The 22104-nt window shown below is 35.9% G+C and overlaps 5 protein-coding genes across 9 annotated transcripts; 2 read left to right on the top strand and 3 right to left on the bottom strand.

The window, feature by feature from the left end:
• Positions 1–78: 78 nt before the first annotated feature.
• AT1G12400 (Nucleotide excision repair, TFIIH, subunit TTDA) lies at positions 79–1175 on the bottom strand. Of its 3 annotated transcripts, none has more exons than NM_101112.3 (3): positions 944–1175; positions 624–667; positions 79–531 (listed from the first exon to the last, which is right to left on the bottom strand). In NM_101112.3, the coding sequence occupies exons 2-3, from the start codon at positions 656–658 to the stop codon at positions 351–353; spliced, it is 216 nt and encodes a 71-aa protein (NP_172702.1). In that variant the 5' UTR covers positions 659–667; positions 944–1175; the 3' UTR covers positions 79–350. The 3 variants fall into 3 exon arrangements, with proteins under 3 accessions (NP_172702.1, NP_001321468.1, NP_001321467.1); NM_001332033.1 differs by having other exon boundaries at positions 1020–1175; NM_001332034.1 differs by having other exon boundaries at positions 89–667; positions 944–1127.
• AT1G12390 (Cornichon family protein) lies at positions 1151–2910 on the bottom strand. The gene is made up of 4 exons (NM_101111.5): positions 2536–2910; positions 1805–1986; positions 1603–1725; positions 1151–1509 (listed from the first exon to the last, which is right to left on the bottom strand). Exons 1-4 carry the CDS (start codon positions 2605–2607, stop codon positions 1473–1475), a joined length of 414 nt encoding a protein of 137 aa, NP_172701.2. The 5' UTR covers positions 2608–2910; the 3' UTR covers positions 1151–1472.
• A 2631-nt stretch (positions 2911–5541) lies between these two features.
• AT1G12380 (uncharacterized protein) lies at positions 5542–8696 on the top strand. The gene has a single exon (NM_101110.4). It carries the CDS (start codon positions 6074–6076, stop codon positions 8453–8455), a length of 2382 nt encoding a protein of 793 aa, NP_172700.1. The 5' UTR covers positions 5542–6073; the 3' UTR covers positions 8456–8696.
• A 5258-nt stretch (positions 8697–13954) lies between these two features.
• PHR1 (photolyase 1) lies at positions 13955–16594 on the top strand. Of its 3 annotated transcripts, none has more exons than NM_179320.2 (9): positions 13955–14420; positions 14637–14983; positions 15073–15313; positions 15429–15586; positions 15675–15711; positions 15784–15842; positions 15929–16010; positions 16085–16156; positions 16269–16594. In NM_179320.2, the coding sequence occupies exons 1-9, from the start codon at positions 14112–14114 to the stop codon at positions 16452–16454; spliced, it is 1491 nt and encodes a 496-aa protein (NP_849651.1). In that variant the 5' UTR covers positions 13955–14111; the 3' UTR covers positions 16455–16594. The 3 variants fall into 3 exon arrangements, with proteins under 3 accessions (NP_849651.1, NP_001321694.1, NP_563906.1); NM_001332032.1 differs by having other exon boundaries at positions 14003–14420; positions 15519–15586; NM_101109.1 differs by having other exon boundaries at positions 14003–14420; positions 15802–15842; positions 16269–16539.
• On the bottom strand, positions 16468–22090 carry KEU (Sec1/munc18-like (SM) proteins superfamily). Its single transcript, NM_101108.4, has 21 exons — positions 21710–22090; positions 20944–21002; positions 20759–20840; positions 20588–20666; positions 20456–20506; positions 20264–20360; positions 20147–20179; positions 19856–19981; positions 19588–19779; positions 19360–19443; positions 19172–19270; positions 19016–19089; positions 18686–18782; positions 18334–18459; positions 18147–18242; positions 17944–18063; positions 17791–17865; positions 17498–17697; positions 17162–17252; positions 16970–17059; positions 16468–16866 (listed from the first exon to the last, which is right to left on the bottom strand). The coding sequence occupies exons 1-21, from the start codon at positions 21780–21782 to the stop codon at positions 16810–16812; spliced, it is 2001 nt and encodes a 666-aa protein (NP_563905.1). The 5' UTR covers positions 21783–22090; the 3' UTR covers positions 16468–16809.
• Positions 22091–22104: the final 14 nt, after the last annotated feature.

The following is a 22104-nucleotide window of genomic DNA, read 5'->3' as shown; positions in this document are numbered from 1 at the left end:
GTGCAAATTGTATGTGGTTAACTTAGTTTCTGATTTTACTTGGTTCATCCTTCATGAGTAAAATGAAATTTGGAACTTCCGAATTCTTTAATCTGTTTATTATCTACTACAAGTAATTGAACAATAACCAAACAAACGTGTTTATTCAACAAAAGAGTGACAAAGTAATCAACACAACCAGAGAAAACCGACTGATACTAAACCGGTACAGAGAGATTATTTGTCAACAAAGTTCACTTTAACTCTATTAAAGCATGAGCCATATCAACCAATCTCACGATCTCAATGAAGTTTTTATTCATTTGAATCAAATGAAAGAAAAACAAGAAGCAAGTGTGATGTGATGTGATCTAAGAAGTGGGCTTCTCGTAAGAGTTTTGATCTCTAAAATCAGAAATGGCGCTGCGGATCATCTGCTCTACATGTGGTTGCACGAACAAGTGAGTACTATCAAGTACATGAATTATGAATTTCTGAGACGGAGGCATCGAATTGTTCATGTTCACTATGAATTGTGTCATCGGAATATCGCTGCAAACAAACAAAAGATACAAAGAAACAATGAATGATTCAATTGTGTTCATCAAGATTTGCTTAGGAATCGTAACAACGGTAAGAAGTACCAAGAGACGAACACTCCTTTGATTGCATTAACCATAAGTAAAACCTGTAATACAAAACACGAATAATCTGAGCTCAATTTTCATCAAAAGATGACCCAAGAACATCCTCGATAACTCAGAACATAGATGAATGAAAGATTAATCCTTTGTTTCAATTCAAGGACCCCAAATTACTAGATGCAACGATTACATAACTGGGGTTTCGCTACCTAAACACCACAACATAAACTCGATTCCCAAATCTTAAGACTTTAACGATTACAGACCAAATAGAAATAGGATGAAACCAGATCAATTTGGTCTAGAGATCAACCACACACCTGTGAAACCACACGAAGAAGATTGGAGGAATCAATCAAGAGGGTAAGCGATGTTTGAGGCAGAGAAAGAAATCACCTTGATAACGACGATTATTGTCACAGTAAAGGAGAGAAGGATTAGCTTTATAAGATAACCTAATTACAAAACTGAAACAGAAGGTTCGGATCATCTTTTAAGTTATCGTTTATTACATCACTCAAAAGGGTTTCTCACTTTTAAAAGTCAAAGTTCACATGAATTAACTTTTTTTCTTCTTATATTTGAAATTATTCAGTTTCATTGTTACTGTAACCAGTAGTTTACGAGCTTGATTGCTTGTACAAATAATGATCAAGACATAAAAAAAACAGTTAATCTGAACATGTTTCTAAGAAAGAAATAAATACACAAATCTTCCTGCCACTAATCTTACAAACATCACAAAGCAAACACTTTTCCTTGCTTTTTTTCATGTCCACAAGCATGTCGCTGTATCTTTAAGCGTAGTGTCAATAAACCGAAGAAGATGGACCATGTCTTCTTCATTAGTCAGTCCTCGTAATCATCCAGCGCCGAATAAATCATCCTACGAAAAAAAGTTGCAAACAGAAAGTGTTTTAGCTCTCTTGATCTACTTATGGTTAAGCAATAATGGGATTCGAAATATCTTTCTCGTTACCAGAAGATAGTGAGAAAGAGGTTAAGGACAATGTAAGCAAGCTTGAACAGCCGTTTCTTCTTTTCCCAGTTAAGCAAATTGAAGATCTCGGTGACATCTACTAAGTGTTGTCGCTTCGAGTAACTGAACAACGGAGAAACCGAAAGGATATCAATACCACAACATTTGATTGGAGCAAAAGATTGAGATTAGTTGGACTTACAGATGGAAGTTGTAGTATAGATAGGGGAGACATAAGAGTGTCATGAACCAGTGTCCTGTTAGGAGGTAGAATACGCATAGAACTCCTTGAACAATGAACTCCGGTAAAACCACTGAGTTTATTCTCGACGCAGAGTCGTAAGGGTTGATGTAATCAAACTCGAGATCCGCTAAGCAAACAAGCTGCAAATGAAAGAATTCAAATTCAGAAAAGAGAAGTTAGCTTCCTAGAAAATGTCTTCCCAAGCTGTTTATACATGGAAGATTCCGTTTGCTAGCTTATCAGTCTCAGTGACTCCTCTCATTAGAGTCTACACAAACAAAACTAAAGGGTTCACTTCATTATGCCGAAATGGAGCTCATTTATAAAAGAACAACCTGTGCTTAAGGAGGTAAATCCTCAGACCTGACATGAACATCCAACATAAGAACTAACTATGAACCTATAAAAGTGTTTTGAGAAGCCAATACGCACTATATATGTTCCTGAATTTACTCCTTTGATGATAACATTCCCAAAAATTACACCTTTACTTCTTCCAAACATGTGACAAGAACATAAAACCCTAATTCTAGCTAAATCACAGACTACCCAGAAACAAAAAAAAGGCTCCAAATGAATCAAAATGGACAAATATGGTATCATTATAACCGTAAGCGAAAAAATTGGCAAATTCCGATAGAAAAGTTAAGAACTTTGGGTTTATTTATCCTAGAAATTGGGAATCGCACCTGATAGACGATGATTCCGACAAGAGCGATGAGGAAGAAGAAGGAAATAAGCCATGTCCAGATATCTCCCATCTTCCTCCTTTTGGTTCCGACAATTTCCTCGGATCTATCCTCGTTGTTTCTTGGTCTTCTCTCTCTCTCTCTCTCCTCCCAATAATGTTCGATGAGGAACAGAGAGAAAGTTAGGACAACGACTTAGTGGTCGGCTAGTTTTGACAGTTGAGCTCGAGATTCTGATCGGAAACAAAGAAGCCTAGAGAAGGCAGGCACGAGACTCAGCTTCCGGTTCAGTTTCCGGTTAAAATCGAATTCGTTATTTCCCGAAGTACGTACCATTTACGCCGGTTTAATATTTCAGTATTATGAATCTATGATTTATAAGCCATTGGGCCTCTATAGATTTAGCCCAATTAAATAGTAAACAGTTTGGGTTTGGGCACGAGAGCCGTGTAATTTTTGTTGAGTCGTGTATAATTTTTTTTAGGTCATTGTCTTATTGTATAGTTTTAAGGAAATCAAAAATGAAAAATTAAAAACAAAAATGGTACCAGAAACCATTCAATCATGTGATTGAGAAAAGCCAGCTGTTTTCTAGTACGAAGAAAAACAAGCTTCATCTTTTCCATGTATTTTTCTTTCTTTCTTTTCTCAAGAACGGTGAATCCATAACTTATAATTGCAAGGATTAAGAGATTGAGATTATGAAGGATAGCATTTTGGAATTGTAATATGGTTTAGCTTAGTCGGATTTTCCTCACTAATTATAGATTCTGGCCTCTCTAGTGTGGTTCAATTAAGTTGTAAAATAAAGAAGCTATGTTAGTAACTAAATCCATCCAAGTTCAATAATCAAATAATTACTATCGCTATCAATGTAAAAGGTGGCATTATTTTTATTTCAACTATTATTATTTCTTACATGGTATATATATATTTATTTCGGGTATAACACGATATAGTGGAGTGGTTGGGAAAAGAAGTTCTCGTACAAGATTGTAAATCAAGCAATTTACGTTTGATACAGTAATAATCAATATCAGTATTTTTTTAACTGAAAGGATTGGCTCTTCGTTTTCACTAACTGGAAAATGAAGATTCAAATTTATAACATACCTATTTTCTGTCAACAGTTACTTATTTTTAGTTAATATATGCATTTAGGGACCAATCTTGAAATCTCATTCCACGTATGAAAAGTATCATGCAAAAAAGTATATATCAATTCTAAACATTTTATTTTCAAATTTCATTCACAAAATCAGCATTATTTTATTTAAGTGGAGATTAACGTAAGAAGTTACTTTGATATATTGTTACATTGTTTACATTGTAGACACCTTAAGTTAATAAAACGTATGACAAAGTGATGTTATTAATAGTTCTCATCACTATATTGCAAACGTCGTTTATCAAAAAATAAAATTAGAGGGCATAATCCATGGTTTTTGGGTGGTTGGTATGTAACAGACAAGATCATTCTTATAGATAGTACTATCCATCTTTTTAAGATAGGACTGCTCTAAATTATGTGGTAAGAAATTAATTTTCTGCCTTTTTATTATATAGATACAGTTATGGGTGGATTTTGTATATTAGACTTTAGAATTCATTGATCATTCATACATATAAGCATGCATACATGATACTTCTACATTAGAAGGTGGGAGACAGTTGTGACATGGATTTTATGACATTAGATATTGACCAATTAAAACTTGACTCCTACTAACCTCCACTTATAACTTTAATTATACGTTTTACTAAGAGAGATTTACAAGTTCAAGTTCAAGACACTTTTTGCATTGGAATAAGAGTAGAAAATCAAGGGTAAAATATAGAAAGACTTATGTGTGTGTGTGTGTATGTGTGTGTGTGACACATAAGAAATAGTCTTTGTTGTGGTTAATTAGCTGGAATAGTTGATCAAGAAAATGTGTTTTTAATATTCATTAGTATGAGTTTGTTCGCATTGATATGGTTTTATAGGTTGTATTAAATTATTCATAGATCAACGACATACTAAAGTAAAATTCTAAGTTTTTGGCTATGAGTGAAAAGCATGTGTACTTTGTTGGACTGCTACAGATTGGTTGGTATTTAGCTAAATGTGTCCATTGGCCAGTAATTTTATTTAGGTAAATATTGGTCCTCAGTCATAATTTTATTTAGTGTGTGTTCATGTTTTTTTGGGTTTTTACTTTTAACTAAAAAGAGGTAGAAGTTGTGAAGAGTACAAAGGATGTTGTTATTCATGAATCATGACTTCAAACTTCTAACGACGGCCAAGACACACATGATTCATGAACATTCATACAAAGCAAATGAAAGCAAAATTGCTATTGAGATTAACAAAAAGTAAAAAAATGGTTGGAATTAGTAGGAACCAAAAGTGTCGGTAAAAAAATGGAAGTTGTAAAAGGTTGCAGTCAAAAATAAACAACTTTCAACACAAACCAAAAAAAAATATTTACAAAGAAATGTACTTTATGAGTCAACAGAAAATGGTCAACACAACACAGTCTCTGCGTTAATGTCTTTCATTGTCTATCTAGAAACAAAAATTAAATTCTCACTCTACCCTTTTATGCCCAAATTCTGAACTCATCCCACGTAGACAATAGGACACAAATGGAAATCCCACTCACCCATTTTTTTCATTTTTGTAATCAAATCCAAAAAAAATGTTCAAAAAGTGTCTTCAACGTTCACATAATCTCTAACTAAATTCACAATAAGGATTCTATAAACCGAATTAATCATTTAGATTTTTTTAAAAACTCAGCCTATGTTAATAATTCTTTTTTTACCAAAACTTAGAGCCTTCAAAATTCTCAAGATCCCAATTTTGTTTTTTTATCCGTTCAACTGAAGTTACGAAAGTACATTACCATTGGTGGTTGAAACTGTATAGCACAAGAAAAACATTTATAAAGATTAAGAAGAGAAAAAATCTAAATAAAATGCATTAAATTAAGGTCCCAAATAGTTCCAATTTTTTTTTCTTTTAAATATTAAAGTAGGAGACAAGAAAAGAGATTTTCGAAAGAAAAAAAGAAACAAAAGTTGAAAGAAAAAAAACACACATAACAAAAACAATCCCCCAAAACCAACTTAAAGCGCGTGACTAAAACGCTCCAATGATGAGAAAGCGAGATAGACTACGAGCCAATGTAACGTTTGTGTTCTCGTACGACGTGGGACTCTCTTCTTTCACCTCCATGCGCGTGTGCTTCAACCTCCTCTGTAACTCTCTCTCTTTCTTCCATATTTCTCTCCTCTTCTTCTCCGCTCTGTCTCTTTCTTCGAAAAAACCATTCACAGTCAAGAACAAGAGCTCACTAGAAAGAAAAAAAACTAAAGAAGTGAGTAAAAATTTCATTTCTTCTGATCGCCGGAAAATGGCAGCGACGTTAAAGATCGTCGTCTTCCGGCGAAATCCTACTGCTGAAGAATGTCACACGTAAAATCCAACTCTCGCTTAAAACCCTTTTAGCAAGAGCCTCGAAATTTCCGATTTAGAAACTTTTTTTCTTTCTTGATGGCGACGACTAACGCTCACACGGCGACTCAACAGACACCACCACCACCACCTCCTCCTCCTCCAGCTCCTGCTCCTCCGGCGATGGATGGGTTAACAACAGACGAGCTAACAGCAAAAGCATTAAACAAGAGATACGAAGGTTTAATGACGGTGAGAACAAAAGCAGTGAAAGGTAAAGGCGCGTGGTATTGGACTCATCTTGAACCAATCCTCGTACGCAACACCGACACTGGTCTCCCTAAAGCCGTGAAGCTTCGTTGTTCTTTATGCGACGCCGTTTTCTCCGCCTCTAATCCTTCACGCACTGCCTCTGAGCATCTCAAACGCGGCACGTGTCCTAATTTCAACTCTGTTACTCCCATTTCCACCATCACTCCTTCTCCTACCTCTTCCTCTTCCTCTCCTCAAACTCATCACCGGAAACGTAACTCCTCCGGCGCTGTCACCACCGCGATTCCTTCTCGGCTTAACCCTCCTCCCATCGGAGGCTCTTATCACGTCACGCCGATAACCGTTGTTGATCCTTCTAGATTCTGCGGCGGAGAGTTGCATTATTCAACTCCTCCGCCGCCGCAGCATTTGATGCTCTCCGGTGGAAAAGATGACTTGGGTCCTTTAGCTATGCTTGAAGACAGTGTGAAGAAGCTTAAGAGTCCTAAACCGTCGCAGACTCAGTCTCTTACCAGATCGCAGATAGAGTCAGCTTTAGATTCTCTCTCTGATTGGGTCTTCGAGTCCTGCGGCTCTGTTTCTCTCTCGGGTCTTGAGCATCCAAAGTTTCGAGCTTTTTTAACACAAGTTGGTTTACCAATCATCTCCAAGAGAGATTTCGCCACCACGAGATTGGACTTGAAGCACGAGGAAGCCAGAGCAGAGGCTGAATCGAGAATCAGAGACGCAATGTTCTTCCAAATCTCATCGGACGGTTGGAAACCAGGAGAGTCCGGCGAGAGTCTTGTGAATTTGATTGTGAATTTACCAAACGGGACGAGTTTGTACAGAAGAGCGGTACTTGTGAACGGAGCTGTGCCGTCTAACTACGCAGAGGAGGTCTTGTTGGAGACGGTGAAGGGTATTTGTGGAAATTCACCTCAGAGATGTGTTGGGATAGTCTCTGATAAGTTTAAGACCAAAGCACTGAGGAATCTGGAGAGTCAACATCAATGGATGGTGAATCTTTCTTGTCAGTTTCAGGGACTCAACAGTTTGATCAAAGATTTCGTAAAAGAGCTTCCTTTATTCAAATCCGTTTCACAAAACTGTGTGAGACTAGCTAAGTTCATCAATAACACCGCGCAGATACGTAACGCTCACTGTAAGTATCAGTTGCAGGAACATGGCGAATCGATAATGCTTAGGTTGCCTTTACATTGCTATTACGACGATGAACGTAGAAGTTGTAGTAGTAGTAGTAGTGGTAGTAACAAGGTTTGTTTCTACGAGCCGTTGTTTAATCTTCTTGAAGATGTGTTGAGTTCCGCTAGAGCAATTCAGTTGGTAGTACATGATGATGCTTGCAAGGTTGTTTTAATGGAGGATCATATGGCTAGGGAGGTTAGAGAGATGGTTGGTGACGAAGGGTTTTGGAACGAGGTAGAAGCGGTTCATGCTTTGATCAAGCTTGTTAAAGAGATGGCTCGGAGAATAGAGGAAGAGAAGCTGCTTGTAGGGCAATGCTTACCTCTATGGGATGAGCTAAGAGCTAAGGTTAAAGATTGGGATTCTAAGTTTAATGTAGGGGAAGGACATGTGGAGAAAGTCGTTGAGAGAAGATTCAAGAAGAGTTATCATCCGGCTTGGGCTGCGGCTTTTATACTTGACCCTCTTTACTTGATAAGAGATAGTAGCGGAAAGTATCTTCCTCCGTTCAAATGTTTGTCGCCAGAGCAAGAGAAAGATGTAGATAAGTTGATAACAAGGCTTGTGTCTAGAGATGAGGCACACATTGCGTTGATGGAACTAATGAAATGGAGAACCGAAGGGCTTGATCCTATGTATGCAAGGGCGGTCCAAATGAAAGAGCGTGATCCGGTTTCCGGAAAGATGAGGATAGCGAATCCTCAAAGCAGTAGACTTGTTTGGGAGACGTATCTTAGCGAGTTCAGGTCACTAGGAAAAGTTGCAGTAAGGCTCATTTTCCTCCACGCTACGACTGGAGGGTTCAAATGCAACTCCTCTCTTTTGAAATGGGTAAACTCGAACGGGCGGTCACATGCAGCCGTTGATCGAGCTCAAAAGCTGATCTTCATATCCGCTAACTCGAAATTCGAAAGGAGAGATTTCTCAAACGAGGAGGATAGGGATGCAGAGCTTCTCGCTATGGCTAATGGTGACGACCATATGCTAAACGATGTTCTTGTCGATACGTCCTCAGTGTGACATTTGAATCTCTTTTTTGATCAATTTGATTTCACCTTAGTTTTTCATTAGAATTTGGCATTTCTTTAGGATTGTTTAAATTCATTTCTTTGATTTACTAGTATCTCATTCATACTATCATTAATATTCAATTTGTACTTGGTTTCTTTAGAAGGTGATTGAGAGTATTTGTATTTCTTTAGTCTATATAATATACCATCATAATTTTTCGATATAACATATGTGTCTATTTCAGTTTCTTGTCCTTATCATCGATGTATCGGTTAGAAGTTAGAAACTCTAATTAATGACAGCTTTTGCTTCTTCGTCTCTTGGTACAATAGTGTAATGATCCCACTCGCTTTTTTCATCGGAAATTCATATTCTTAATCATGACTTGAAAACATATCTTTACTTTTCGAGAGAAAATGACTTAACTTTTGAAAGTTTAATGTTCTTTCTTCATGATAACGTTTGTTGTTGGCAATGACAGACTAAAGATGCATATACTTTTGATATCTTGAGTTATTGAAGAGCAAAACCTGATTAACGGGTTTCAATTTAATTTTAACCATGATTATGATTATGAGATTATCTATCTATATCAATCTATTAAGTCTTTTAGAAGAACAAAAATGTGGATCCCCACCATGAAAGCAAGTTTTTCTTGGCTATTGTATACAAGTTCATTTTAAAGCTGTAAAAGGTGAAATTGTGAGATTGTAAATGTGAAGAACCCTTTTTGATGTTTATAAATGAAACCTTGTTAATCTTTTTGTAGCAAGATGTGTGATTTACCCATGATTTTTTTACGGCTATGAATAGTTGGAAAGGTTAAAAGATTTCTTCTTTATTTATGAGCCCATGGTATTGTACTTTGTGGGGTATTTAAAAAACTGTAACCCATGATTTATATTCTTGTAAATCATAACTTTATCAATAGTACCACAAATTTTGAAATCTAGTGGCAAGATTTCATAAATGGACTGACCGGACAGCTAAAGTGAAATTACACAAATTAAGTAAGAACAGTGAAAGCAAAGAGAAAACAAACAATTATTTCGAAATAGTAAAGAGAAATACAATTATTTAGATGCTATTTTTCCATTTAAGTTACAGACAAATAGATAAGTCAAGTACCTCTTCTTCTTTTTTACACACATGCTCATACACACACATACACACAAACAAATATGTACGACATTCTAAAACACTGTTATATTTAATAAGTAAGTTTCATACTTATGTATTGTTAAATAATAAAGTCGAATCTATATATAGGTTACTGATTGAAGGAAATATAGGTTTTCACTTAAATTATTTAAGAAGGAATCATTTTCATTGGAGTGGTAATTTGTAACTATGCTGAACAAGAGGGGAACCCTAAAAGTAGAAATCAATAATTAAATTTTATACCCCACAAATAGCAAAGTATACTACTTTTTTCTTTTATATACACTTTTTTTTTTCTCATTGTAAAACTTTGAACTTTCTAGCATGCATTATATTCACTTCGCCCACCTCCTCGAATAGTTGATCTTTAAAAAATCAAAACTTAAATTAGGTAATAGTTATAAGAAAATCTTAGAATACATCGGCTTTCACTTTTATTACTACTGCATGTACATCATCATTTCAATGAAAATTAAAAGACACAGAAACACAAGTTTTTTTTTGTCAATATATTAAATAATATGAGTTCATATTTCGTGGAAATAAGAGGGTAGTGTAATTATGTACTCATATAATTACAACCTAAATAAAGTTGTTGTAATTATTGGTTTGGTATTTTCACCATTTTGGTGGTGAGGCAGAATTTCCTGTCGGCAATGCTGACTTCTCACCAAATCTCTCTCGAATTATATGAATGTGTATTTGATTTTCTTTTTGCGTTAAAAGGTTTAAAAAAGCTAAAAGGAGAAAAGAAAATGAAGAATAATCTAAATGATTTGAAAGATAACAACATATTTTTTTTTCTACTACACAATAGTCAGTAAACAAACTTTAATGTTGTTTCAAGAAAACTAAAGTTTATGTTTCTCTCCTTTTAACCAAAAAAAAAAAAATCTCGACAGTACGATATTTGTTATACATACATATTTTTTTCAGCTTTGACAGATATATAGTAATTTTCAAGAAACAAATACTATAGTGCATATTCTTCTTAGCATATGGCATTAGGTATTATTTTTTTAATTTTAACGTATGTATATGTATGTTTAATTTGCGTAGAAACCTAATTCACAACTAAAATGCAATGATTTACATTTTTCGTTAATAAATATTTGGAATGGATTTATATACAAGCATATGGAGTTATGTATGTTAACTTGTTAAGTACATTTATCCCCAAGAGACTCTCTAGTTTGATGGTTAAAAACTTAAAATATGCATCGACACAAAAACTAAAATGTAAAATAAGGTATAGTATAAAGCAAGAAACAAAAATGATTTAGGGCAGTTGATTGCGCTACTGATGAATTTACCACGTGGCAAGATCAGTGGCTCAGAGATCATTACATTCGTGTGCGGTGGACACTTGATTTCAGTAATCCACATTACTACTACTGATACGCTCCAGTCTATTAGTGACACGTGAAACTGTCAACGAGAGTACACGCCGTCGGAGGAGCAGCAGATAAATAACTCCCCTGGGTAAAGAAAAAACTTGCGATGAAACTGCGTCGTTTGGCAATGGCAAATTTCTGAATATTTCCTCGTGTCTGCTGGCACGTGCGGGGAAACCGTCTTGTATTTAACCGATGGTAGATCTACGTAGTTTATGATGCAATAGTTCCCCACAAGTGACGTCATCTATTATTGTTTATAACATATTAGGATGATTTAACTTCTCTTAAAGAAATTTTTATAAAATCAAAATGAAAATCACTTTTGGTTTATTGTTTGGAATTAAGACTAAGCTTTGGCCAGACGACATAACGAATGATAACAACCACATTGCTGACACTAAAAACATCATTTTGATTTGTAATTATTAAAGCAAGCCATCTTTAGGAAACATAAGTATTTTGTCTACACATATTGAAATAAATAATCTTAGCGCAACTATCTCGTGATTAATTTTAAATTGGTTTTTGAGAACTAATTGTCTTTAACCACTAATACGAATATTAAAAAAAAAACTATAGAAATTAAAGAATACTAATAGTGTTCGACCTTGTTTGTTAATAATGTTCAAAGAATGACATACCTATATAGTTGGATTATTCCGTAGAGTTTTAACCAACATGTTAATTTTGTATTGAGCACCAAATTACCTACCAAATTTTCCATTTTCATGTAATATCGTTGTTATCCTATTTTATGTGATATTTTGAAAAATGAATACGTATTTAACCAAAATGAAATTGTTAAGTAAACTTGGATTATTCCGTAGAGTTAACCAACATGTTAATTTTTATTGAGCACCAAATAACCTACCAAAAAATTTCCATTTTCATGTAATATCGTTGTTATCTTTTTTCATTTGTGATAGTTTGAAAAATGAATACGTATTTAAAGAAAATTAAATTGTAAAGTAAACTGGCAAAGGTTTCATTTTTGGTACTATATCGTTGTTATCATTCTCCATATTACGATTTTGAAGTTAAATTAATGGCTGGTTTAGGACATACTAACAGAACCATTAGTTGGTTCTGTCATGGTAGATGAGAAAGAACATATACGAACAAGTCAAACAAATACAAGTATAATCTTATAATTAATTCAATTAGATATCAGCTTTTGTCTCCCTATAAAGCTAAATAAATAAAAATTCAGGTATATAAGACAATGATTCTGTGCAGTGCTAGACATACGACTTTACGAGTGGCTGTCATTACTCATTAGGGCTCTGAAAATTAATTAACTCAACTGTGTTAGTTAATTAGTTCTTAATTACTCACTAGACCGAGGAAGTAAAAGACCGGAAACTCCTGAGTTTCATGAGTTGAAAAATCCACTGGCTAGGTCAATCTAGTCATTTATGTTACACACTTATAGCTTTTATGTCATTTAAATAATGAAAATTTGGTATAGCTGAGGTCAAATGAAACTTTACTACTGAATCGAATCCGAAAATAAGATATGGTAGGTATGCTTATTGGTTTCCACATTCATTGGATTGCTTATTCATCATTACAATTCACAAAAAAAACATGAATTGTACAATCTTGTATTTGTCACTTATTCATAGCAGTTAAATATGCTATTGTGATTAAAATTGTTTAGTTTGGTGGAAATTTATGTGCGTCTTTGTTCTTGCTTTTACAAATGTTGCGGTGAATTTGTAACTACCAAATACATATTGTTCATACGCTCACGCTAGTCGTTTGAAAATTTATTTGTTTAATCAATTGCCACTAAGTTTTTTTTTATAAACAAAAAATCCAGTGAGGTAATATTCATGATATTGAAATACTAATTATGATCACTTCCGTTCATATGTTCATATGATGAGTTATTCATAATAGTGAATTAAATTAAATTATTAGGGACTAAAATATATTATTTGGAAAGAGTGATTATCATTCCTCATGATATGAAATGGAATATATATATTATATGTTCAAAATTTATATGCTTGAAGAGAATGTATGTTTCTAATTATGCATTGGAGATATTTATATGAGTAAACCCTAGATAAGCACGATCGAGCATGTGAAGGAATAATTTGCTCTAGGTTTCTTTTATTTAAAGGAAATGATGAACCATGGCTATATAGGTCAATCCATTCATCTTTTTTTTTGCATCATGAATCGGCATCATCATATAAATTTGATTCGTTAAAGGACTTACACGTTTATCTTCTTACCAATTCAAAATACATAATTACAAGAAATCTGTTAGGACATTTTGGACCATAATGCATACAGAAATCATGGAATCAAATATAGAAGAAGTATAGAACATCGAAAAATGTTATTTAATACCTGAATTTTCAAAAAATGGCCAAATTAACCGTGAACTCTTGAAATGGTCGTTTTATACCTCAACAAAAAATTGACTTTTAATTTAACCTATAATTTATCGTTGACTTCTAATTTAACCTATAATTTATCGTCGACCCGACCAAATCAACTCACCGTTAACATTTCTTAATAGCGCTCCTAACAGCCATTACAAAACATGGCCTAACAGCCGTTGTCGTTGGTTTAAGGACGAAAACAATTGTTAGTTACGCTGTTAGGAGAGCTGTTAAGAAGTGTTAACGGTGAGTCGATTTGGCCGAATCAACGATAATTTATAGGTTAAATTAGAAATCAACTATTTATTGAAGTATAAAACGGTCATTTCAAAAATTCACGGTTAATTTGACCATTTTTTGAAAGTTCAGGTATTAAATAACATTTTTCCCGAACATCTATACACATTACACAAATATTAAGTTTTCTTTAAACTTCAATCAAATGTATTAATATGCTAACTGCTAAGAAAGAATTCGCGAGAGACAAGAAAATTAAGCAATCACAGTCTGACACGTGTTGATAATGTAAACCATCCACGTAGATCAATTCAAACCACAAACTCAAACAGTGTATTATTGCCTTCCCTCCATTTTTCGAAGACATCGCGCGCTTTGTCGCTTGAGCATCCCCTGCGCAAATTATCCTCCTCCGCCGTCGCATAACCGGCGCACATTAGTGAAATCGGAAAAATCCGTCTCTCCTCCTTCGTAATGGCGTCGACAGTCTCAGTTCAACCGGGTCGGATCCGGATCCTAAAGAAAGGCTCATGGCAACCGTTGGATCAAACGGTGGGTCCCGTCGTTTACTGGATGTTCAGAGATCAACGGTTGAAAGATAACTGGGCGTTAATCCACGCCGTTGATCTGGCAAACAGAACCAACGCGCCGGTGGCCGTCGTTTTCAATCTGTTCGATCAATTTCTGGACGCAAAAGCGAGGCAATTAGGGTTTATGTTAAAGGGTTTGCGTCAGCTTCACCACCAAATCGATTCTCTCCAAATTCCGTTTTTTCTCTTACAGGTGAGTCCATAGCTCGATCTCACACCAAACCCATTTTAAATTAGAGCAATCATAGAGGAAAAGTTAGGGTTTTTACGCTCTTTGTTATATGAGGAATTGAAATGGTAGATGAAGCTAATTTAGACATTGAATAAACCTTTGAATTTCGTAGGTTTATTGAAAATTAGCTGTAAAGTTATGTTCTTTACTTATCTCAAGATGAACTTTACGATTCAGGGAGATGCAAAGGAGACAATCCCTAATTTCCTCACAGAATGTGGAGCTTCACATCTGGTTACTGATTTCTCTCCTTTACGGGAAATCCGGCGTTGTAAAGATGAGGTTGTCAAGAGAACGAGTGATTCATTAGCGATACATGAAGTTGATGCTCACAATGTAGTTCCAATGTGGGCTGCTTCGAGTAAATTGGAGTACAGTGCTAGAACAATTAGGGGTAAGATCAACAAGCTACTACCTGATTACCTCATTGAGTTTCCTAAACTTGAGCCGCCGAAGAAGAAATGGACGGGGATGATGGATAAGAAGCTTGTTGATTGGGATAGCCTCATTGATAAAGTTGTAAGGTTAGTTGCTGTTTAATGTGTTTAATAACGCCTGCTTCTTTATGCTTATTTGAGTTTTGAGTTCTATGGTGATTGTGATATGTGGATAGGGAGGGTGCAGAAGTTCCTGAAATTGAATGGTGTGTGCCTGGAGAAGATGCAGGGATTGAAGTATTGATGGGGAATAAAGATGGTTTTTTGACGAAGAGGTTGAAGAATTATTCAACTGACCGGAATAATCCTATAAAGCCGAAAGCACTCTCTGGTCTCTCTCCTTATCTACATTTCGGGCAGGTATCAGCTCAGCGTTGTGCCTTGGAGGCGCGTAAAGTCCGGAGTACTTCCCCTCAGGTTCATAGGCCTATCATACTTTTGAATGTATATACTTGTGTAGTTTTCTCTGTTTGTTACCTGTTGGTCACTCTCTTAGTTTGGTATTTGCATTGTTTGTCTTTGTCCATTAAAGGCGGTAGACACATTCTTGGAAGAATTGATTGTGCGAAGAGAACTCTCCGACAATTTTTGCTATTATCAACCTCATTATGATTCTTTGAAGGGAGCTTGGGAGTGGGCACGCAAGTCACTAATGGATCATGCTTCAGATAAGAGGGAACACATTTACTCGTAATGTTTTAGCCATTACTCCTTAATTCTTTTGGAAAGAAAATCTTCCAAGCTTCTATATGCACGTTAAACGGTATTGAAATTGTAGGTTGGAGCAGTTAGAGAAGGGACTGACAGCAGATCCTGTAAGCCACCAATCTCTTTTCTCATAGCATTTGCATTTAAGTGTTATTTTTTGAGTTGTTGAATCTTGGCAGCTATGGAATGCTTCACAGTTAGAGATGGTTTATCAAGGGAAAATGCACGGTTTCATGCGGCAAGTGAAATCATTTATCTGGATTTTGACTGTGCTATATAATAGCAACTATGGTAAAAACTGACGTTTATCAACATTACATGCAGAATGTATTGGGCAAAGAAGATTCTAGAATGGACCAAGGGACCTGAAGAGGCTCTCTCAATATCCATCTATCTAAATAACAAGGTTTTCTTCCAACTTAATTTCTGTATCTACCATGAATTTCCTTTTTGTTGCTTAAAGTTTTTGATATTTTGTAGTATGAGATTGATGGTCGTGACCCGAGTGGATATGTTGGGTGCATGTGGTCTATATGTGGCGTTCATGATCAGGTTCTTTCATTTTCTCCTCTTACTTGACTAGAAGTGATAGTAGAATAGATTGGTGAATGTTGTGCGTGTGATTGAATTTTGATTTATCGATTCGTGCTTTGACGGGTTTTAGGGATGGAAAGAGAGGCCGGTTTTTGGGAAGATACGGTACATGAACTACGCGGGTTGCAAACGGAAATTCAATGTGGATAGTTACATCTCTTATGTCAAGAGTTTGGTGTCAGTAACAAAGAAGAAGAGGAAAGCTGAAGAACAGCTCACCAGAGACTCTGTTGATCCCAAGATAACTATTGTTTAGGTTAACTTTGAATGCCTTGGTATTGTTACTTGTTAGACTACTTTGCCCTGTGTTGGGCATTTTTATATTCAACGTATTCAGATTCAAAAAAATCTAATTGAAAAACTTATATAAGAGAAGATTCTGAAAAAGCAAAGAAGGGTTTAGGTAATTTACACAATCGAATGTAACAAGAAAATAGCCAAAGATCTAGAAGTCAACTTTATGAGTTGCTTTACATATTTATCGGACAAACAATTTGGGTACACTTACAATCATGATCTCATAATCTGACGATTTTTTGTTCACTTGGTTACAAATTAGTTTGAGAGACAAAAGAGAACAAAGACAGGGATTTGATTTGAGATCTGGATTCTCATATTTGGAGATCGTCTAAAGATAAATCATCATTTGCAGTCAAAAGCTTCAATTTCTGTGGGACACAAGAAGAAAGTAAAAGATTACTTTGATTTAGTGGGTGATTCATACTCCATAGTTTGCCAAATCTCGGAATGAGAAGTATTTGTGAGGCTTACCGTTATGAACTGTGGAGGATCGTCCAGGCTCGTGGAACCGAGGATTACTTCTCTTTTGAGTTTTGTGGATAGTTTGTGGCATACTTTTAACTGGAAATCAAAGATACCAGGAAAAGAGATCAGCACATATATCATGATTCTATGATGTGAATTTATTTCCAACAATGAAAGCCTTTTTCCATAGCTTCTTACCTCTGATCTAGTCGCTCCACCGACGATGAACACAAATATTCGCTGTCCCATCTTCCTGAAATCGCTTGACGCATGTCTCAATACCGAATCACTGAAAGAAGGAAAAAAAGAAGTTAAGAAGTTTATTTTTCAATGTTCCGAAATGATGTGAGCAAGAATTGGATTCTGCAAATGAACAATGGGACACATGGTTTCATCTGGCTTTTAGGTTTCACTTTGCTAACAGAAAGAAGTTAACAAGATCAACGAATAATAGTCAACTTATGTTTGGGTTTTATTCAATATACTGGATTGATCCAATCTGATTCTTTGTTGGATTGTTTAAAAACAGTTTACCTTGAATATCCATCATCTGAACCTCGAGGTTTAGCCCATGTTGGTGTGCGTCTTGATCTCATGGACTGAGCAGCTTGACCTTGACTACTACTTGCTGCTGATGAAAGTGAGGTTGATCCGTGGAAACTTGGGCTTGGGTCGTTCATACATGGGAAATCCTCTTTTGGCAATTCTCCTTTGCTAAGTTTTTCGATGAGTTCCTGGCAAATACCAGAAATGAAAAAAAGTCATCAAAGTCAAAAGTAGTGTCCTGTGCAAATAGGAAAATCAACAAGGCCAATTGCGATTGGTACCTCAATCATGGGGTAAAAACGAGATAACTGCCATGCTGCTTCCTCTTGGCGCTCTTTCCTGACAGCTCGTTTTTTCTGCAGCCGTTAACAGACAATGTTAAGAAAATGTACATTTTTAACATTATAAAGGAAGATTGAGAGAGAAGATATTACCTTGTGAAGGTCAAATTTCAAAGTGAAACCTCCCGGGGTATTCTTTTTAGCATCGACGGCTGAACCAAGTAAGCTCATATTATTTACAGCGGTCATGTCATCAGATGAGAGTTTGGCCAACTAGAAACACAAGCAATACTAAACCCTTAGATGGGGTGGATGAGAACCAAACTAAGATCCACAAGCGCTAAAACCCCAAGTACCTTCATTAGATTTTGACCTTTTTCACCTTCAAACTTTTCAGGGTAAATTGTTGCGAGGATCATCAACAGGCGTAACTTACCTTCACGGCTTGCCTCCTGTACAGTAGTTCAAAAAATTATAAAGCTCATCAGCTCAATATCTCATGAAGTATTACAGTAAATCAACAACTGTTAACTAGATGCAAACCTCTTGAGTACTCAAATATTTAATCACATCCTTCATTCCAGCATCACCAAAAACAAGGTCTTGTTCAAGTTGTCCAAGCTCCCGAAGTCCTTGCTCTCTGATAAGGTCGTTGAGTTTTCTAGCAATCTGCAAAAAGAAGAAAGAGTTTATATAAATTCGGTGCTCAGAGAAAAAGCCAGAGAAGCAATAACTCTGGACATGTGCAGACAATTCGTCAGACACTAAATCCTGTGAAATGTTAATCAAATGATGCATATTAATAGAGTAATTGTGAGTAGCACTACCAAAAGTTGAAGTGGAGGTGGACGCAACAAGAAAAGAAAAGGAGAGAATTGTACAAGTATGGAACTACCTCTACGTGGAGAGAGAGCTTGTCAATTTGTTCACTGTACTGTGGCAATGCTTGAACCATCTTCTGCAAATCTCTTGTAGAAAGCTCAGCTCCATCTCTAAGAAAAAAGAGTCAAACAAAATTGATCAAAAGGAGAGAAGACCTACTTCTCTAACCAAATAAAGTATACCACATAGATCAACGTAGAGTAATGTAAGAGTATTATCAATCTGAATGACTGAATGACAAGAGGAACTAATCCAACAGTAAAATCTGGTTCCACCAGTTCAGGAGAAGGGTAATATATGCTCTCAAGTTATATTTACTACAGAAATAAAAAGTAATACCCACCTCTTACCCTGAAGCTGAGCAGCTTTGTTTTTCGATAAGAAATTGGTCATCTTGTCATGCAATCTTTCACTAGCCTGATGAAAAACACAAGTCAAGAAGTTTAACTTTTTTTTTTCCGTTACCAAAGAGAAATAAATACCTAGGCATCAGACTCACATCTGCTATATGTGCATGTCGAAGCTCTAGCCAAATAGGATCATGTTCCTCTAAGAGCACATCTTTCTTCTCTGGTTGTCCGCCTGATTTGCTTGGAATCTAAAAACTAAATGAACATCACATGGAGTATCCAGGAAGAGAGCCACCACAAAATCACAATAACTAATACGGAAAAGACTTGAACTTACCACATGTACATATTTGTTTCCTTCCATGTTCAGTAAATCATGGCACATAGCATCATATGTCCACTCATGTATAACAGGGGCAATCTAGACATTCAAAACAAGCAAATGCTGCTAATCATATAACACTTGTAGAGGAGGAAGCATGAGCTCCATAAGTAGATGTATGCAATTGCGATTAATAAACGAAACAAATATTAGGCGCATCAAATGTAAACAAATGTTATAAACCTGGTCTATGGATCTGTCAAGGATGAGTAGCTCGCATGTTTCAGTTTGAGGAAAATTTTCAATCGACTGCTTATGTTTTGCCAGACAATTCCAGATTCCAGCTGCAAGCTTTGTTGGAATTAAATCGCGCAAAGTTGTCATTGTCGATGCATCAAGTGACTTTGCAGCTCGGTATCGTACTGCTGGGAATTCCTGTAACGTCCAAAATGATTCAGAAGAGTCATCCGCATAATATAGTCATGTTAATCGTGAGAATAATGATTGGTACCCGCAACGAAGCAAAGACTGTAGCAATTCGAGAAGCCATCACATTCAAGCACGCATCGCCTTTTCGAGAAGTTTCCTCATCACCAAAAAGATCCTCTAAAGCTCGCTCATGATCGGTTATGAAACCCTGTACAAGTTGTCATAAATAAATTATCTCTTGCCCCTCTTTCACATCATGAAACATCGACTAACAACATGATACGCAGGCTACACTCCATTTCAAACCATATAATGTGGACCAATATAAACGGGACTAAAATGCACAAACACAGGATATTCAGAACGATCATACCTGGCTATCAATGGCAAAAAACTCCAAATTCATCTGTAGAACGAAAATCAAATAATAAGTTAAAATTAAATAGCAACACAGTATACACTAGAAAGTAAGTTTTTTGGCAATATACACCTCTCTCAATGCTCCAATCCGAGGTAATACACTCGAATCTTTCTTGATGTGACCAACCAGTTCCTTGGAAACCGGTGAACTGAAGAAAACGAATGCCCTTCACAGATGCAGAGGAATAAAGAAGAAAATCAGTTTCATAAAGAGATTGTCGTTAGGATAGAGTTGATAACTAAGAGGGGGTCATGTCCTTACTTCTTGTACAAGGGTGATTTCCCAGACATGTCTGACAAGAACATGATGACACTGATGAAACAGAATCAAACATTATATGAGAGGAACAAATGTCACATTTTGGAAGTCAAAGGAAAATCGAAGATAAATTACTTCTCTTTAGTTGGCTGGATGAAGTATATTGCATCCATTGAAGGAAGTGGTTGTCTTCGTCTAAATATGTCTTCAACCACTACAGAGAAATAATATCTTACGACAATTAAGTTATTCCCAAATAAAGTATCATATGGAACTAGAATTTGTACAAAAATACTTCATTCTCACATGAAACTCCTTCTTGTGTGATATCAGCCATTTTGCAGGCGTACGACATTATCTTGACAGTAAGTTTGTCCATGATTAGTACCTAAAATACGAAAAAGGAAATATTTAGCCGAAAAATGGGTATCAACCTTAAAGCGGAAAAACATTATCTGGCCAGTCCACAGTGAAGTACAAGGAAAACATACCTTCCAGGTGGATTTTGAGCTCCCTGTCTTTGCAGATCTAAGCATCTCATACAAGAGTCCTGGGAATTAAAGAAATGTAACAGATCAGATAGACTACCAAATACCAATAGATCAGATAGACTACCGAAATGTAACTAATGAGACTTAAGAGAAAATAAGCAATTATAGCAGCGAAAGCCTCGTTTAATTTTAGACCCAAAGATGCATGACAAGAGCTAAACTGCATATAACTCTCTACAATCTGACTACGATCATAATCCACAAACCTCTTCTCAAACATTAAACAACCATGTCTGCATTTACATGTATACACAGTACATGCTTTCATTGTGAGCATTTCAAACATGTATCAGTTTCTGTTCCTAAGTGCCTGGCAACATTTGGTAAAACGTATCAACATTTTAGCTCTACTACCTATTCATAAACCTCATCTTAAAACTTTATTCCAACCTTAGAAACCAAACCAGTGTAACAAGCAACGGATTTCCCCAATATTACATCAAACAACTGTCCCAATGCAATTCCGCGACAAGTCTTAGCCATTGAACTCCTCACAAATTCAATTTCGAATAAACCGCAGAGAAATACACATTATCGTTCTCACGAACGTAGTACCCAGAATCAAACAGAAACAACAAAACTAAAATGGCTGCTCCGCAAAAACCGGAATCAGAAATCGATCACGAGAATCCAGAAAATCGACAAGTCAATCCAAATCAACGAGAGTCAAAACAGATGAGAATCGATACAGATAGAGAACACTCACGTTCACGCGTAATCTGTCGGAAATTCTTGTACTCGCCACCATGAGACGACGAATCGGAGTCAGAGTACGACATAGCTGCGATCTAACAATTTCAGACTTCTTAAATCTCCAGTCAAAATATCCGATCGACGGATCGAAGAAAAATATTGACCGGAGACAAGATAGAAATGAATCGCGAACTAATCAAAAACAAATGTAGAGAACTAATCAAACGACGAGACGAAGACCGATGAAGAAACTCTTTTTTTTTTTTTTTTTTGGTTGTCTCTCTCCAAACACCTTTTTTAATTAAAATTAAATTTATCTCTATCGAAAGCCGTGTTGACCCGAACCGGTGGTTTGAATCGGTAAACCAAGCTTCGAACCTTCGATGTGGACTAGGTCTCTTCGAGGAT

This window comes from Arabidopsis thaliana (assembly GCF_000001735.4).
Source record: "Arabidopsis thaliana chromosome 1 sequence".
In the NCBI taxonomy this organism is placed as follows: domain Eukaryota; kingdom Viridiplantae; phylum Streptophyta; class Magnoliopsida; order Brassicales; family Brassicaceae; genus Arabidopsis; species Arabidopsis thaliana.
Note: the sequence above shows the minus strand (reverse complement) of the source record. Positions and strands in the feature narration are given on the sequence as shown.